At 38.3% G+C, this 20131-nt stretch overlaps 1 protein-coding gene across 2 annotated transcripts in view; it reads right to left on the bottom strand.

The window, feature by feature from the left end:
- LOC139697228 (recombining binding protein suppressor of hairless-like) overlaps positions 1 to 20131 on the bottom strand; it is a 194890-nt gene that overhangs the window by 5476 nt on the left and 169283 nt on the right. For both annotated transcript variants that reach the window (XM_071595898.1, XM_071595897.1), the window contains exons 6-12: positions 13966 to 14254; positions 12686 to 12986; positions 8697 to 8871; positions 8308 to 8445; positions 7962 to 8215; positions 1275 to 1430; positions 136 to 321 (exon numbers count right to left, since the gene is read on the bottom strand). In XM_071595898.1, coding sequence (XP_071451999.1) covers positions 136 to 321; positions 1275 to 1430; positions 7962 to 8215; positions 8308 to 8445; positions 8697 to 8871; positions 12686 to 12986; positions 13966 to 14254 — 1499 coding nt within the window. The remainder of the gene's footprint in view (positions 1 to 135; positions 322 to 1274; positions 1431 to 7961; positions 8216 to 8307; positions 8446 to 8696; positions 8872 to 12685; positions 12987 to 13965; positions 14255 to 20131) is intronic.

Genomic DNA, 20131 nt, shown 5'->3' with positions numbered 1-20131 from the left:
AATGCATCAACCCAAAACGTAATATGTTGGTAACTTTGTTTCACATATGAAAACATTTTTTGTCACAGAGTGAAGTTATCTCACCAAATTAGCCCCTGAAGTAAATAAGGAAAAATATGTAAAGAAGGCACTTACTTGTGTTGGCTGCCGAACCCACAGCCATTCACCTCGAAATGCTGATATTTCTGGCACAACACACAACATACTTTCTTGGCAACGATACATTGTCTCTGCTTCAACATCACCAAACCATACTTTCAGGTTGGGGGTGAAATTTTCCCCAGTCAACTCTAACATGGCCACATCACCACCACCATTCAACTAAAAAAGGAATAGCTCTACATATTATGACCGTTAAGATAGGGAAAAATGCATTCATTTTCTATCAATGTCAGAAAAATTTTACATGAGGTAATAGTTTACAGTAGTTCATAATAACTTACTAGCATGTCTGTAGAAAAGTTAGATAAGAGGGATATCAACCAAGAACTGCCCAACTAGGACCATTAATTGATCCCAGTAGGTCAGGTAAGAGAAAAAATGGGCTTTAAAAGACCTTAGCAGTGAACAAAATACTAAAATTATGGGTAAAGCATAGAGACCTATAACAGATGGACCTATTTCCAAGAAACAATGCAGGATTTATATCGCCTGCTCGTGCATATATGCTAGCAATGCACATTTGCAATATGCATTCATAGAATAGCCATGAGTTCATCAAGAGTCATGAACCCGACCACAAAGGGTCTTGAGCCATTCTTACTCCCAAGTTCAAAGCCAAATCCAAGATTCTTGAATCCAAAGTTTTTTCATGCCAAAATTTTGAATGTGAAAGCATCTTTCATGGTTTGAATGTTTTCACTGAATCCAAATTCATATAGCATATTTTTTGTATTCCCCCTCCCAAAATCTCTGTGATTTACTCCCAAAACCAATCTACATCTAATCTAAAAATACAGGTCCCAACCTGTATGTACCATCTTTTTTACCATTAATATTTTGTGATATTTTTAGTCAATTGTCAACTATATTAAAATGAAAGTAATTTTTGGTCATTAGTACTTAGTCAGCCCTATGATCATATTAGAAGCTATACCAACAATACTGTTTTCTGTGCTGCACAGATTAATGTTATATTCAACCAATTCACTTCTACAAGTACGGTGATGTTTTATCAGATTTTCCATTGATTTTGAAGGCATGTATTATCTGCCATATAGCAGGCTGGCTTCAAAAACAATTTTTACAGCGAATATATATTAGCGTATACTCACATGTAAACTGTGAACAATAGGAACAGGAGTAACAGATGAACGTACTGGACCCATTCCTTCAAAGAATTGATATTCTGCCTTATCAGTGCTAATAATTGTCCAAGAAGCACCGTCATTTATCATTTCTTTATTTGGTTCTTTTGGGCATGGAGTGGCCTGAATAGCAAAGCATCAAAAAAATAATACTTAAGCGCAGAGCAATACACTATTATTTTTGACAAATCATCTTTGATCAACGGAAAAAGATAAATAAGCTCACTTTATCCGATGCTTTGGAAAAAATTCAATTGCTACAAAGTACTCACACACCATGAAATGTCTATAAAGTTAAAAAAGGACTTTGGCAACATTGAAGTAATTTTATTCGGAAATGTACAATTAAATATTATTTGCATTTAAGGGTCCTTAAATAAGATAGCTCATAGGTGTCAGAATTGCAGGACTATTTTCTTATTTCATAAACCATAACACAGAAAATAAAGAGAGAAAACCTTCAGTAATACTATACATAAATGAACATAGACTAATGCTTAAAAATTGCAGCTGTTGACAATGATTAAGCTATTTTGTCTGGTACAGTAAAATATTTAGAAACAGATGATTTGTTAGCCCATTTGACCCATGCTGCTAAAAATGTTCTTAAAAAGGGTTTAAAGCTGGCAATTACATTATTCAAAGAAAAAAATCAGCAGAAAAAGTACTATATTGATAAGGAGAACCAAGTGGATTGGAAGTATTATTACTTGACCTTCCAAAAGAATTTCCTTCAAAAACTGAGTGGACAGTGCAGAATTTTAATACAAGATCTACATTTCCAAAAAGCTCACATGACAGTAAATGCTGGCCAGAACCACTCACACATTTGTGGAATCAAATTTGACATAAAACCAAGTGTTCAAAATCAGGAATGTACTGTACTAATTAAGTTTTTCAGGCTACAAATAAGTAAGATAATAACCACCGTATTTCCCGGCCTAAAAGACGCACTTTTTTTAAACTCCAAATTGCTCTCAAGAATCAGCCTGCATCTTATGGGCTTGTATGAGAACACAGAAAAGAAGAGAACGTGAGAAGAAAATAAACTTCTTTTGAATCTAGTCTTGAGCAGCTCCTCTTTCGAGTTAGTGCCTACTTGGCCGAGGGCTCATGATAAGAAATTAGAAAGAGGCTCACTCTGAGCTAACGACGTTAGCGTCGGAGGGGGGGGAGGGCACCTCCTTCTCACCTCCGAGTGGTGCTTACAGTCGTGATTACCCCTTGGTCGTCTCGTTCAGTCTAACCTGGGAAAAGGGAAACATCATTGTACACCCAGAAACTGGTGGGTCCCGTCACTAGGTAGGGGACTCGGGTAGAACCCAATTGTACCCGCGCCGTCTCGCGAACAGGATCGGTTGGACTACCCGTACGGGTTCCTCATAACAAAAACTATTGCCCGCAAATTGGCATAGTGCGTAGAAGGTCGCCGACAAAAGACTCCAACGACCAGGGAATAAGGGACACCAGGCTTAGAGCTAGGGGGTTCCAACAAACTAATAGCAAAAATGCTAATTCATTAAAGAGGCTGCCAATACCAGCCAATACATCGAAAAGTCTCTTTCATCGAGAGAACATTCAAAGCAAAAGAACCAATAGGACACAAGACAAAGGGGTAATATTTACCTCCGATCATTACCCAGATGATACAGAATTTCATCCGCCTCTTAAAAAAAACGGCTTCTGTCATGACGGGCAATGACGTCAGCGTCATTGTACATAGACGTTGTAATGCACGAAGGCAACGAAGCTAATTAAAACGACATTTTGAATGAATGTCATTACGTTCAAAATAAGAAAGGTCCGGGAAAGAATATCGGGAAATTACAGCCCAAAATCCGCGGTATTTGTCAGCGCGGAAGAATCACATCGGAAATGGACAAAACAAAACACAAATGCGACCTTGAAACTTCAGCGAAAGCGTAAAACAGCCCAAAAAAGATCGACCACCGCTTACTTTAATTTATGAAATTAAAGACTTGAAATCTCTGAGGCTGTTATTTAAAGAAGAGGCAAACAATTACGGATTCACAAAAGATACAAGAAAACATTGCTTCAAAGTTCAATTAATAACAGACGATTATGACAGGGCATGACAATCTTATGCAATGAAGATGTACACTACAGTACAATTAGTACAGATAAGCGGAGAATGTTCCATTGCACCCTCACCGGTACCGAACCAAACTTAGACGCAGATTCTGCATCGAAGAAATGGGTACAGAGTGCCTTGGCGTCATAAATATTATAAATCGAAAAGAAAAACGTCCACCTGGTTTATATGCAAACACGTTGAGGCACAATGACCAGTGGTCGACCAAAACAACCACCGATATAAAATATATCGATCACTGAAGAGTGCATATGAAAGCGAATTTTAATAATGAGCCAAGAATATACTTCTGATGCAACAGATATGGTCATTCCTCCAGATTTTGCACAGCAGGGTCATGCGCCGGGCCTCATGAAGGACAAAACTATCCAAAACCAACGATAGAAACGGCCATCTGCTGCAATTGTAACGCCGACCACCCTGACCACCTTTTGGTTTACCAAAGGCAAAGTTCGAATATTATTATTATATAAATCTCGTTTAAATTAGGCAATTTTTCTCGTGGCAATGGTCAAGTCTGGTCAACGGTCACTCTTACCATGCACATACATGCATACACAAGGAGAACAGATAGCAGACAAAATGCTCTTACATAAAATGACACTGTAAGATTATCAACCACACCTTTACCATCACACAAGAGCTAGGTTCACACCATACCTACAACGCTCCGTCCATCGTCATTGCTGAATCGCAGGAAGAAGATATTGCTCAAACAGAACACACTGTTTCAAAGCATGAACATCCTCAGACAAATGGAACTCCAGTCAGTTTTAAAATACAAGGGACAGTAAATGATATTGCAAATCAGATGCAACGGCATTTTATGAGGGAAAGACGACAGCCCATAAAATGAGTATGAATATGACTTCTTAGATGCCAGACAATATTAAATCAATATTGCGATCTATAGTTTTAATCACAAGAAATAAACAACAACAACTCTAACAGAAAATGCAGCAGCAACAACAACAAATAGACCTCCTCAGTGATGCACTAACAAAAATGAATAACACCCATTAATGACAGGCAGAAATCAAAGTAAAGTGGATCTCATCACTTGCACATGAAATGCAAATGGAATAATGTACACAGCAAATGAATGGTATCATTTTATAAAGCAGAAACATATTGATATAGCCCTAAATATGGAAACAAAAATCATTCTGAATAAAAACGTCATATTTCCTGGTTATTGAATATTTAGGACTGATGGGTCATCAAGGAATCGAGTAAATGGAGGTGGCACTGCAGTGCTATCAAAGGAGAGCTACCAAATTCACCACACAGGGCATGGCCCCATTGATGAAATTGAAGCAACTATAATAGAAATTAAAAACACCAAAGGGGCAATTAACTTAGGCATTGTTTATTACAAACTGCGGATCAAATTTCTCCAAGGAGATTATGGGCTGCTAATCTCATGTCATACAACAACACTAATTGCTGGTGACTTCAATGCAAAGAATCCCTCCTGGAACTACAGAAACACAAATTTAAGAGGATTTGTGCTGCAAAAATAGCTATATGACAATGGTGTCAAGACTCTTCTTGGACCAGACAATCCAATGATTCTTCACCATATGGAGTAGATAATGTAAGTTGACAACAAAAGCAGTCCTCAGCAGCGACCACCTATTAGTCCTTATCTGTATGTGGCTTGATCCAACTTAAACACCTCCTATCTTTCACGTTAACTATGAAATGGCAAATGGAAGAAATTTAGGGAAAATTTCACCAACTAAATCATGGATGGACAAATATCTCTCAACACTAGAGAGGAAATAAATAAAGCTACCGATAAACTTGGTAAATTCATAAGAGAAGTGGAGGCAAGAGCAATCCTGGTATCAATAAGGCAAACCCAAGACTTTTGAAAGCATCCTCAAAAAATTATGATACTAATTGAAATTAAAAATAAGATTTGAAAAAATTTATAAAAGAAGAGAAGGATTCAGGATCTACAAACAGTGGGACAGCTTAAAAGGATAGTCTCAGATTTGTTTTGAGCATACAAACAGAAACTTTTTTGTAAGAAATTACATGATCTACACATAGGAAATGGGTCTGATTGAAAACTGGCATGGAGTTTGTGCATACCATTTGCGGTTTATCTTTCAATTAATAATGATGACCAATTGGCTTGTACAATGCAAGAGAAAGCAAACCGTGCAGAGAACTTTGTGCAGTCTTTTATGCCAAACCGACAAACTGGTGCTACTCAGGATCCAGACACCCTAAAGAAAGACCCACATAAGGAAGTAGAAACTAAAAACATGCCCACATTCACAATAAAGAATAATGTGAATATCATTTCATCCTAACCAGCAATGTAGACCCCAGGAACAGATGAGATGACAGAGCTATTAACAGTGAATATATTTAATACATGAGTACAAAAATGCTATTTTCCCATATTATGGAAACAGGCAAAAATTATATACATAAGAAAGCCAGGTAAAAGCAGAAAAAGTGCAAATGAATACAGGTCCATATCACTTCTATGCAGTTTAGCCAAGTGTTATGAGAAGCTTCTCCTCTCCAAGTTGCAAGCATTTTCATCAGAAAATGACATTCTCCCTGAATGCCAATATAAGGTTTGGGACAGACACCCATCCAAATCTCAAATATAAAGAGTTTTTAATAATAATAAAGGATAATTTAAAACCCCAATGATTTATTCATTGAAGTTGACATTACAGTGCGCTGGCCAGGGGTACATGGGTATAAATTTGAGCTATAAGCGCAAGCCTTTTTTCCACAAAAATACTAACCATTAAGAACTTTTTTACTTTTACTTTTTTTACTTTACTTTCAGGATGTCAGGCATAGAAAATGGTTGTGTTTGTTATGACTTTTGATAAAATTATTGATGAGTCAGTATTAAGCAACAAAATTTTAACTGAATTTCCTGAAGGAACTTCCTGAATAAATTCTCAAATCAATCGTTAATGCATACAATGTGGCATATTTAGTTTCATCCCACATATGATGCTGCCACAAAACTTAATATATCGATGGCTGTGGGGAGCTTAATATACTGGCTGATGGGGATGTCGCCCCTCTGCAAATGCATATATACTTTGTATCTCTGCCCATAAACTCAAGAGTGCACAGGCATTCAGCCTTGTGTAGTATGAAAGTGTCATAAAGGCATGGAAAATGGTTGCTGTCAATAAACAAATTTCTATTCTGCCAAAATAATAACTGAAACTTAGTAAATAAAACTGTTTCTGGCGTGACTTGGTGGAAAATCTTCATATTGAAATTGAAAAATAATTAACTTAGCTTTTCCACATAGAATTTTCTACATGGAAAAGCCAAGTTAGTTATTCTTCAATTTCAACTGAAACTGTTGCATAAAAAGTTACAATGGTAATGACCTCACTGGCTCTTAAAAAGAGATGATCGACATACATTATTCCATTCAAACTTGACTAGTGAACACTGACTCAGAATTCAGAACATGGAAACAAGGTACCTGAAAGGCATTTGGCTCTCCTCCGACTGATAAGATATATGAGAATACAGTGAGCAGAAGGTGAGTTTAGTAAATGCAGATGTGAGTAAATAAATTAATGTTCATGTGCCCCTAAATCATTAAAACTTACGCTGAAACTGCCATGTAAATACGCAAGAAGGGTTATGAGGCACTAACTCATTATGTCATACCGATGAGAAGAATGAAATGGCCATCTAATGAAATGGTATTCATCATTTCTAGTGCTTGTGATTGAAAAAATCATGGGCAAAGATTAAAAGTGAGACTATCATTATGTCTTTTATAAACACAAAATTAGTAATGTACTTCATGGAAAAGAACCTGACTTGTGTAAGAGGAAAGTGATAACCCCACTGAAAATAACTGCAAAAATGATTTAGCAGCAGTGATGATGAACTTCTGGGATTCTATGAAGAATAAACGTGATAAACATGGAGCTGCTAATTTTGTAATATAAATACTCAATTTTCCTCCTATTAAGTGTTAACATAAAATTCTTTGATCCTTTTCTGTCTAATCCCAGTATTTTTTGCAAATTCTAACCTGAAAGAATCAGGGTGTGTCTTATGGGACAGGAAATATGGCATATCTTATTTAATACTAATGTCCTTTGTGTGGTATAATCAGATTCTAGACGGGGCACACGTCCCTTCCTATCTCCATTTCTCTAAGTGAGACAGTGGGACGTACCCTAAAAGTATGTAACTACATAATTGTATAGAATGCCTGAATACTCATTGAAACGATTGTGTTGGTCCATCAGTGCTCATGTTACTGTGTTCTTTGCACTTCAGGTTTTTCTTTAAGTCATTTTCTTTGAAATTTGTTATGAATCTCTCGTCTAACTTCATCTAGATAGTCATGGTGTTAAATATTTATTTTGCCTGGATCATGGGGACTAATTTAAAGTAGGTTAGGATACTTTTGTAGATAATTTTACTAATTAAAATCTTATTTGAATTTTAATTTTGGGCTTTTGAATGCAAGCACAGAAACATATAATGAAGTGACACACAAATTTTCTAAAAACAACACTCACCTGAAACTGAATTATCCTCTCTTGTGATAGGCAAAGATACATTCTTTCTGTGTCTTTCATATAAAATGCACACTTGTGCAATTGAGAGACGGGGTCATCGGCATCCAAGAGGGCCATCTGCTTATCAACTTTACGAATAATCAGTCGCGGTAATGCCATTCCAGTGACACTGCATACCAGTTTTACAGTGCTTCCATAATGAATGTAGCCATCCCTCACAGTGAATTCCTCTGATTCCGATTCATTGTCATCCACTGAAGATTAGAGTAAAAATTTCAATGTTAATCACTGCACTCAATTAATGGTGATTTGAAACAAATATGGCGTAATAAAAATGTTTTCTTACATAAATGGATGGTAAAGGCTCCCCACTGTGTTGAGCTTGCATGGAAATTACCATTTTCCACATGTAAATACCTTGTACTAACAGTTTGAGACCTTAGTCTGTTGAATAAAGCAACCTTTGTCCCACTTGCAATGCACACTGAAAAAAACAATGATAATATATAAAAATACAAAACTAAATAGCAACCTTAATTCCTACATTAAGAATAACATAAAAAAAACTGACTTAATTAGTTTAATTTGTCCAACTAATTAATCAATCCAGATGGGCATGGACACAGTGCTCTACAAACTATAGTCTCTTCTTCTAGGTGCACAGATGTTGTTCATTCAATCATTGTTCACCTCCACATATTTTACACTATTGCATTACATAATTATTTCACTTACAATCTGCATTTTTTAAAGACTGCTTCTTCTTTGAAGGCTTGGAAATAACTTTGATCCGTTTGCTGTGAAAAACACCAATGTCATGCCCACTACCGTAAAACATCTTCACTGAAAGCATGAAATGTTTTCTTTTGTCTGAGTCTGATATGTACAATGTCTTGGCTGCACAGTATTGCTAAAATGAAAATGTAACATTAAAAAAAATTACTCACAGATTCAATTAACAACATAGAGAAGCACCCTATATTCAGACAATAGACTAAGAATACACGGCATGAAAAAAATCCATTCAAGGTCATTCCTACATTCCTCTTGCAGCATTGCCACACTCTTTTCAGTTAACTTAGTTGCATTGGAACAAACATGGGGGTAATTTGAAACACTTAGAACATGTCTACGTAAAATACTTCTGCAATATTAAATATACTCATTTCACAAAAATATAAATGCTATTTAGAATAAAAATATATGTAAAAATATTTTTGCATGGTGTTGATTTAACCAGGTCTCATCCATATAAGTTATTGGCCTGGCACACCTTTCTCATTTTTTCAAAGAAACATCACCCTTGCAATGACAATGTTTCTCCGTTCCATCTAAACATTTTAAACAGCATTGCATTTTCTAAATTTGAAGCCAAGGAACTTCACAATCTGAAGAACAGAGCTAGTGGATCATTTGTAGCATATTCTCTCTTTAAGAGGGCAATAATTTTTTCAGGTGTAGGGAACATCCATGATTTTTGACAATGTCAAATGCCAAGGTACATTTTTTCATGAAGTCGAAAGAATATTGCTATCAAAGGAAAGCACCTTTGCAAGGTAAGGTATTCTTTAACCTCATGCGCTGGTGCAATTTACATCCCAACAACTCCTTGTGACATCGAATTTATAATCATTTGTCATAACATCTTGACTATTTAAAGTTTTTACATGGCCAAAATGGAAGGGGACACCTTGGTAGCTTGACTCACTAAAGCACTAGAGAGAAATTGGGCTCGCATCCCAATCATGACAAATCATGTTTACAATGTGAAATTGCTGCATTCTGATACTCATCATTGAATTACTCCATTGAAGTAAATGCTATTGGCATTTCCCTCAGTATTTTGAAATTAATTGAATGAAACTTTCGATTTTTAACTTGCCAAATGTTTTCCATTTTATTTTAATCTTCAATATAATAAGTCAGTAATTAAAAAAATCATTGCAAGAGGTTCTTGCAACAGTAAAAGGGAAAGAGAACCTAATTGCGATGTGAGACTGGACGGCCCTGATCAATTATTATTATTATTATTACCTTTTATTTGCCCAGAGATCACAATACAAAAATACCAGGTGGGTGAAGTATGTACATGATATAAGGCACGTCAATGAGGAGCAAAGACACAGGCTCAGTTAAGATACATAAAAGAATAGATGCTCATAGTTACATAAGTGTTTGGTACAAACCCATGAACATCGGCTGTAACATGCACATACAATATCAAATTCAGAAAAATCATTGATCACAAACATGAATCAGACCATTACCATTGCTAGAAACTAAAAGTATGAACTTACTGGTCGGGAATATTGTTGAGATATTCATCAACCGAGTAAAACATATTGCGTTGTAGATATCTTTTTAGTTTATGCCTGAATACGGCAGTTCCCTGTGTATCCTTGATACTTTTGGGTAGTTTGTTAAATAATCTGATGCCCATTTCATTGGGTCCTAATTTCAATGCTTTAGTTCTTATATTCCCATAATGGAAGTCATTCCTGCCTCTGGTGTAATGATGATGATAGGCAGAGTTAAGAGAATAGTTGCCGATGTTATTTTTTATATATAGAATTAAAAACATAATGTAGATGCATGGGAGTGGTAGCAAATTTAATTCATGGAAAATAGGCCTTGATGGAGCATTGTAAGGTTTCCTGGCGATGATTCTAATAGCTTTCTTTTGCATTTTAAAGATGGTTTGAGAAATAGCAGCTGATCCCCATAATATTATACTGTAGGTTATATTTGAGTAAATTTCCCCATAGTACAAATTGAGTAGTACAGTTTTACTTGTAGTTTCATACAGGTGTCTTAATAAGTAGCAAGTTGAACTGAGCTTGTGTTGGAGGGCTTTTACATGAGTATCCCAAGAAATATTTGCACATAGAGAAATACCTAGAAATTTGCATTCTGTCACACGCTCAATTGATAGGTCATTGATTTTTACCAGCAGATCATCTGATATGTTCTTATTGTGTGTAAAGTTTACTATTTTACTTTTATTTACATTTAAGTCTAGAAGGTTGTCTGTACACCACTTGTTTATAGCAAGTGTGACAGACTTAGCTTTTTCCACAAGGCTGGGATATGTTTGTGTTGATATTATTATATTAGTGTCGTCAGCGTACAACACTGGTATTATTCCATCATTATTTGGTAAGCAGTTAGGTAGGTCATTGATGTAAATCAGAAAGAGGAGTGGCCCAAGGGTTGAGCCTTGTGGAACACCTTTGTTAACTTGGTATGCTTCGGATGAATATTTTGACCCATCAACTGATAACACTACTTTTTGAGTGCGATTATGAATAAAGGACTTCAACCAGTTTAAAGGACTTCCTCTAATTCCTATTCTATTGAGTTTAATTAGTAGTCTATTGTGGTTTACATTATCAAAAGCCTTTGACAAGTCAAAAAACATTCCAAGAGTTTTGCGTTTAGCATCTAATGAATTAAGTATGCTGTCGATTGCCTGACATATGGCAGTTGTGGTAGACCTTTCCGATCTAAATCCATGCTGAGAATTAGAAAGTAGGAAGTTTTTTTCGAGATAAGATGCTATTTGCATATACATGGCTTTTTCGAATATTTTAGCAAATGTATTTTGGACGGCTATTGGTCTGTAGTTATTCAAATCATTTACACAGCCATGGTTTTTATAAATAGGCACTACTTTTGATTCTTTTAATTGGGATGGGAAAATCCCTTGTATCAAAGATTCATTAATTAAAAATAAAAGGGGTGCTTTTATGGCTTCAAAACAATGATGAACAACTTTACCAGGAATTTCATCTGGGCCAGTACTGGATTTGTTTCTGAGTGAGGAGACAATAGTTTTTAGATTGGTTTCAGAACAGGGCTTGGCAAACATTGACGATGGTGCATTTGCTAAAAGCACATTGGCTGGAGAAGTAGTTAGGCAAGGAGCTGATACGTAGTATTTGTTAAATTTATTAGCTAGAGATGAATAGCTAATGGCAGTGTTATTTTCAGGGTTACAAAGTTTTGGGAGAGTGAGTTGTGGATTTTTCTTACCTCTACAGTCATTAATTATTTCCCATGCAGTTTTGGACTTGTTATTGGAATTAAGTAACTTATTATCATTATAGGTTCTTTTCGTGGTAGAAATCAGTTTACGGTAATACTTTTGAAATTCCTTATAGAGTAACCTTTGTTCATGATTGTTTGAACTTTTACTGGAGATAGCAAGTTTTTTAAGGATAGTTGAGTAATAACGGATCTCATCAGTTAGCCATGGCTTACATTTAGTTCTATGAAATATTTTATGATGTGTTACTGGGAAACACATTTCAAAATTGTGTTTGAAAATTGAATAAAAGTAATTGAAACCTTCGTCTACTGACTTAAGGTCATAGACATTGTCCCAGTCCCAATGCTGCATATTTCCATGAGTGAGAGACCGCCTTGGGTAAGTTTTATCATTTGGACTATCCATATGGCCAATGAGGGCCAAGAGGGAAGCAATGTGGGACAGTTCAGGTTTGGAAAATGAAATACTGTGGCAGATAGAGCAATAGAATTCTGCAATGAGAGAAATATGGCAGTGACAAACACCACCTTAGAGCTAAATTGGAAAAGAAGATGAATATGGAATATCTTGGAGGACTGAAATTCCTTTCAGAAATAATTTAAGAAAACTTGGGGCACATGAATGTACCTGTATAATCAAATAGAAGACATGAATGTAAAACAAAGACAGCCCATACCTTTCCATTTAGATCCAGTTGCTGCATGTCCTGATCGGAGTTTCCTATGCCAATGAAGGCACACAGTTGAGCACCTTGCTCCGACTCACCATCTTTGAGCATTTGCTCCTGCTTCAATCTCCAGCCTTCACCATACAGGTAAATGCATGGAGGTGGGCAGAAGAAGCGCTTCTCATTGCCATAAGACTTCTGTGCCACTTTGGCATGCAAAATCACAATCACCATGTCATTCCTTTCCCTCAGATATTTCTTCATGGCCTCACGGGTGAGCCGTTGCTCCTTTGGCCTATAGAGCATTGACCTGGAGATGCATTGTAATGAAGCATAAATGTTAGCATTCTATCAAGTTACCACTATTTAAAAAACATTGGGCTGTTGTTTACACAAACAACATGTAATTTATATATAGAACTCCTACTTTCATAAGTGAAAATAAAATACAACTAGAAAATTTAGAATAATTTTACTTTAATGTTAAGGTCAACGTATATCAAGTTAACTGAGTGGACATGAAGAATGATTCCAGGAAAGAAAGATTATGAAACTCAATGAATATGGTTAAGATTGGATTATCAGCTGACAAAAGCTTTCTTTCATGATGTCAAAAATATTCCATGAGATCAAAATGATCATTGTATGCAATTCTGTAAAAACTGATAATGCGCATTACAAAGTACCACTTCAATTCTTTTGACCAGGGTTGGGAAAGTTATTACATGAAAGGAGAGAGAACATACAATGAGAATTATTAAAGGATTTACAGAGGGAGATTTCATGGTTGAATGAGCTGATAACCTAACTTATTTCAATCAATTAGTTCACATGGCTGAAATTAGGAAATTAGAATTATTATTAATAGAATTTCAAACCAAATAATTAAGAACTCCTATTTCCATTCAAACTATACATTTTTAGCAACAAATTATAATAGGCTTTTGTACATTTACGTACAAGAAGTGTAAAACTTTATGAGTAAAAAATTACATTAATCAACTGCAAACAAATTGGTTAAGAAAGTCAATCGCAAGCTTCAATACCTTCATTTCTTTTATTCAAGCAGTATCCAACCGCATTATAACCTTTCCTAGACACTGATCTTGGTGGCGAGGATATGCAACAATGCCCTTTGCTGTGGATCTTATCATTAGAGGGGAGATCAAGCAACAATATGGGTCACAAATTTTGCAACTCCCAGAGTTAAAACTTCATCTGAGATCACAATTTGCCATCACTATTTTACCTTCTGGTGGTAGCACTAAAGAAAGAGAAAAGAGGCTCACCCAAATCTCTCCATGGGGACAGGAGGAGAAGGGGTCGGGATTGGAGAGGGCGGTGTCTGCATGCTGTGGGCGGCCATGGAAGATGGACCAAGAAGGGACCCACCCACTGCCCCACCGGGTCCGCGTCCCCCACTTGCCCCCGCAGCCAGGGCCACGTGGTGAGGGGCGTGGAGGGAGCCAGGGGGTGCTGGTGGGGGAGGCACGTGGTGCTGGTGCATTGCCGGGTGCTCGCCGTTCATCTTGTCCGGGGGCGTGAGGGAGCCCGGGATCATGTGATGCAAGCTTGGATCTGTTGGAGGATGACATGAGATCAGAGCTGGATTAACTTGGGCAGACAGACTCTCACTATCGGCCGAGGGCCAAGCGACATCTAAGCCCCCGGCGCGGGCCATAACTTCAGTACTTGTACCAACTGACAGTTTTTACCGTCAAGACCCCATGCCTCTCTCCTCCGACGTGGATATGTTAACAGTCTCTCTTGAACGGAAAGATGCTCGAGCACTCGCTCGCCAAAAAAGCAAAAATAACGTACTCTCATGCAGTATACAATCGGAAAAATGATCTTTCTCGATATTACACCATCTATCACCGTGTTAAAGCATTGACATCACCGCGAGCGTCTTTTAAATGTTAAGGATGATTGCCCAGACGAAAGGGAAACATTGTTGGAGGTTCTATGCCAAGACGGAATCGGACGACCTGAAAACCGTTTTAACACGTAATCCGAGGCATATTCGAAAAGGATGGGTCATTGTTTTCTAATATTTAAATATTGATGAGCCAGAACAAAATTGTACGCTTGCGGCATCATCTATTGATTGTTTCAGAAGCCACTGAAGTTATTGTTTTCATTCAGTTGTCCTTTGATTGACGGCGGATGCAGATAGATAAATATATAGATAGATAGAGATCTTTATTTGGGAGAAATTGAGACCTAATGGTCTCTTCTTCCATTTAACCCATCGTCGTATAGATTCCATATTAGGCACAAAATTTAAAATTTCATGCATACAAACAAACAAATACATATACAGACACATTTTACTTACGCACAGATTTGCACATCGAAAGAAAAAAAAAGAAAAAAATATGCATATATGTACATCCCCACCCATGGACTACAACCTTGACGTGGTAGAAGGGCTTGTGCGTTCCGATGAATCCTGTGCTAGCGGGAGTAATAATACGAATAATTGCTCCTGGTAGGGTCACCCATGCCTGAGAGGTCGAATATTAGAAGCCAAAAGACAGTCCACATAATTCGAAGCATATGCGAAAATGATGTGTCATTGTTTTCTAATATTTAAATATTGGTGAGCCAGAACAAAATTGTACGCTTGTGGCATCATATATTGATTGTTTCAGAAGCCACTGAAGTTATTGCTCTTATCTGTTCCTCAGTGAGGCGGCTGCAAAGACGTCTGACTCCAGTGGGGCAGCCATTGAGGGATGGTGTCACGTTAAAAACACTATTGCGGCAGGCAACGGGAAACTACCTGAATTATCATTCCCAAGAGCATAATGATGGACAATGGAGAATATGAGTCCGGGCAACTACGGGACTTGGCCCAATCGGCCGTGTGTCGTGCCCGGCAGCGGAAGAGGCAAGGCTTCCGCGGTCGTCATCCCACGAAACCCTTGCAAGGGAAAACCGACAGCAGCAGGACAGAAGACGCAAGTGAAGAAGACCAAATTAGTCAGAATAGGAACTTGGAATGTTAGGACAATGCTGAGGACAGGAAAATTAGAGAATGTAAAGCAAGAGATGGGCAGAGAAAATATAGATATTTTTTGTCTTTGCGAGATTAGAAGGAAGGATATCGGGGGAGTGATAGTTATGGAGTAATATACAGCGGAGGGGATGAGAGCCAGCGAAAGGTTGCCATAATATTGAATGAAAACGTAGGAAGGAGCGTAGTAAACATACAGAGAGGAACGAATAGGATATTACAAGCAGAGATAAAAGCTGAATCAACGAACTTGACCGTTGTTCAGGAATACATACTTCCATGCAATCATAAGGAGGAGGAAGTCGATAGGTTGCGCGATCAGTTAGAGGACATAATAGCGTGTGTTCCTGCCGGTAAATATTTGATAGCGATGAGGGACTGGAATGCGACGGTAGGCTAAGGAAGAGATGGTGATGAGGTGGAAGACTACGGTTTAGGCACGAGGGATGACCGCGGGGAGAAAGGAATTGAGTTCTGCAGGAGACAGGGGTTATTCATCAGCAACACTTGGTTTAGACACCACAAAAGGCGTAGACATACATGGAAACTGCCAGGTGACTCAGCAACGTACCAGTTAGATTATATTCTAGTTAGACACAGTTTTAGGAACAGAATGATCGATTCACACAGCTTCCTGGGAGTGGATGCGGACTCAGACCACAATTAAATTGCTATGAAGTGTAGCGTCCGTTTCAAAAGGATAAGGCAGGGGCGGCGGTTCAGGAAATGGAATGTAGAAGCATTAAATGGATTGACAAGGAAGGAGTATCGGCAGGCTGTTTAAAAAACATGGATGCTGGTAAAGAGCTGAGTCCTATCGAATAAATATGAGAATTTATCAAGAATGGGATATCTTAAATACGCAAATGAAGTTATACGCAGAAACCGTTAATGGGAAATGGAAAAGAAAACCATGGATTATGGATGAGATGATTAGAAGGATAGATGAGAGAAGAAAGTGGAATAAAGTAAACACAGAGTTGGAAAAAGGCAGCACAAAGAGTTAAATAATAAATTGAGACGGGCAACAAATAAAGCAAAAGAAGCATGGTAGAAGACGCAGAGCGAGGATATGGAAAGTTTGCAGAGGAAGGGTGAAATTGGTGCGCTAAACAGCAAGGTTAAATCACTATCACGAAGTAAGAAGGGAAGATCTGTGCTTACAATTTGAGATAAGTCGGGTAAGATAATAAATGCCACAGAAAAGATCCAAGAAAGATGGAAAAAATATATAGAAACACTGTATGGTAAAGAACTTAGGCCAACAAGGTTAGAGGAACAAGACGTAGATGAAGAAAGCTTAGGTCCAGACATACTCGACGATGAGATAGTAAGGGCATTAAGGGAGATGAAACCAAATAAAGCCGTGGGTAGACAATATTCCTGCGGAACTACTGAAGCATTTAAGAAAGTGTGGGAGGAAGACTATATGGACTGGTTCGTGGCATATATGAGGAAAGAATCTGTCCGGAAGACTTTGTGAGATCAGTGTTAGTTCCCATTCCAAAAAAGGTAAAGGCTACATCATGTGAGGACTACAGGACAATAAGTTTGATATCCCACGCAGCTAAAGTTGCTCTCAGGATCATCAAAAAGAGGGGGCAAATGATTACTCACGAGATGATCATTTTGGGTTTAGGAAGGGGAGAGGTACGCGTTATGTCATTGCAGTAATGAGATCACTAATCAAGAGGATGATAGAATACAATCAGGAGGTTTTTGCCTGTTTCGTAGATTTCAAAAAGGCGTTTGATTGAGTGCATTTGGAAAAGTCTTGTGTATATTGCAGAAAACAGGAATATATTGAAGGGACAGGGGGCTAATCCGTAACCTGTACATGTCTCAGACTGCTCAGGTGCGAGTGGGGGACGGGGAGTCCGGATGGACAGTGCTAGAAAGAGGTATAGGGCAGCGATGTCCATTGCCACTGATGCTGTTCAACATACATACATGAGGTGGAAATAGTTAAAGAGGCATGGGAAGAAATGGAGGTAGGAATGAAAGTCGGAGAGGAATTAGTAAAATTAGTTAGGTTTGCTGATGACCAACCTTTATTTTGTCAGTCAGCCAAGGGGTTGCAAGAATTGCTGAGTGAATTGGAAGTTCAGGGCGATAGATATGGGATGAGAATCAATATTAATAAAACAAAGGTTTTGCGATTTTCCAGAAAGAGAAACGCTAAGTTAAACATTAAAATAGGAGGGCAAAAATAGAGCAGGTAGAACAGTTAAAGTATCTCATAAGTGTTCTGGACCAACACTGTCAAAGTAGTAGGGACGTAAGGAGAATAATTGCGCTAGGCAAAGAGGCTTCCACAAGGAGGAGGGAGTTGACGACAGGGACGTTGAATAAGGATATTAATAAAAGACTCGTAAAAGCTTTGTTATGGAGCGTAGCTATGTGCGGCGCGGAAGCGTGGTCACTGAAGCAGGATGGAGGCTGACGTAGACTGGAGGCTTTTGAAATGTGGGCGTGGAGAAGAATGGAGAAGGTGAAATGGACCGAAAGGAAAACAAATGAGGAAATACTAAATATGGGGGGCGAGGAGAGGGGTTTGTTGGGAGAAATCCTAAGGAAGCAGGAAAAATGGATGAAGGGAGTATTGATCGGCAGTGGGATGCTGAAAGCTGTAATAGAGGGACGAATGTTAGGCAAACGAGGAAGGGGCAGGAACAGGATAGGGATGTTGGACGGGATAAAGGGAGGAAGAAAGTACTCAGAGATGAAGAGGGACCGGATGTAAATTAGGTTGCTGCATTGTGCTTTTTTTTAGGAGTCACAAAATATTTTTTTGGTAATTGTGTCCATCCAAAAACCTACCTTAACCGGTAGATTACCTGATAAAATATAATATACATATACAGGGTCAGTACAATAAGTATGGTGACTGGTTCAATGTAGCCTCAACGGAGTGGTGATGTGGGTCCGACCGGTCGGCTCGGTAGAGGGGTCCCCCACCACTCACGCGCAACTTTAGTTCAGTCGCCTCCAGGCATGCGTTGAGACAGGAGGTGGATTTTTGTGACGTGTGATTGTTTGTGGTGTCGCTACGCAGTGAAGTTTTTCATTAAACTCGGGAAATCCACGTCGGAGACCCTTGAACTCATTAAAAGGGCTTATGGGAATGATGTCTTTAGCCGCACAAGAGTATTTGAGTGGAACAAAATACTTAAGGAAGGCCGGGAGCTCGTTGAAGACGAGCATCGCGTCGCACGCCCGACGACCGCTCGAACCGATGCTCAGGTGGCCAAGGTGAAAAAGTTTTGAACTCAGACAGGGGTTTAACCATCGCCCTTATCAGTGAGGAGACTGGCCTTTCAGTCGGAACCGTCCACACCATTGTAATAGAGGATCTTGCGATTAGGACAGTGTGCGCGAAGCTGGTGCCGAAAGTCTTGAGCGAGGAACAAAAACTGTCGCGGGTAGAAATTTCGCAAGAAAATTTGGACTGCGTCCAGGAAGATGAAGATTTTCTCGACAGCGTTATTACCCCAAAGGATAGCTCAAAGGATACCGGCTCGACTCCATCGAGGCGGTTCAAGCGGCGACGACAAAGGCTCTCAACAATATTCCGGAAACCGACTTCCAGCGGGCTTTTGACGAGTGGCAGACGCGACGATCTAAGTGTATCAATGCAGGAGGAATGTATTTTGAAGATTATTAAGCAGTTGTAATGGTAACTGCAATAAATTTTGATTTTTGGAACCATTCCCGATACTTGTTGTACGGACCCTGTACATCCATTTCTACATACATATGCATATATAAATTAAGGATGCACCTAAACATACAAGCGCACTCAAAGTAAATGACAGTGAAGAAAGAGAAAAATAAAATAGGGAAAGTCTAAGCAAAGAATGAGATTTGTGGGAAAAGCTAGGGAGAGCGTGGCATTGCTCAACTAGTAAAAACTCACGCAGGAATACACCCACGAAGGGAAGGGGTGTCTGAAAATCCTGCGAAAACCCTATTAATTCGAGGAAAGATACATAGACACGGTAAATATTTTCACATAGTATACATTTTATTAAGTTACTGAAATAGAAATTAAGAAATTGATTACATTGAAAACACATGGGGAGTAATGAGAAATATAATATTAACTAAAAAAATAATGATGCTAAATTCTGCTGCTTAAGACGGCAAAAGAAAAAGTAGAAACAGTGATCTATATAGCAGCTGAGTGAAATGAGGGAGGGTATACTGGTTAAGTTTTGTACCTGAGGAAAATGAACTTGTGTAGTGCTCTCTTAAATCTTGTTGTGGCTGGAGAGTTCTTTTCATGTCATCTGGGAGAGAGTTCCGTAGACGGCATAATGCAGCATGAAAAGATTTGCGATAGATTTCCGTGCGATAGTGTGGGACAAGTTTATTATTGCCCCTAGTGTTCCTGTTGTGGATGGAGCTGATGGGGAGGAAATTTCTGCATACATAGT

The sequence above is a fragment of the Hetaerina americana genome, unplaced genomic scaffold (genome assembly GCF_022747635.1).
Source record: "Hetaerina americana unplaced genomic scaffold, ioHetAmer1.1.p SCAF_70, whole genome shotgun sequence".
In the NCBI taxonomy this organism is placed as follows: Eukaryota; Metazoa; Arthropoda; class Insecta; order Odonata; family Calopterygidae; genus Hetaerina; species Hetaerina americana.
The sequence above is the reverse complement of the archived record's forward strand: the minus strand, read 5'-3'. Positions and strand labels throughout refer to the sequence as shown.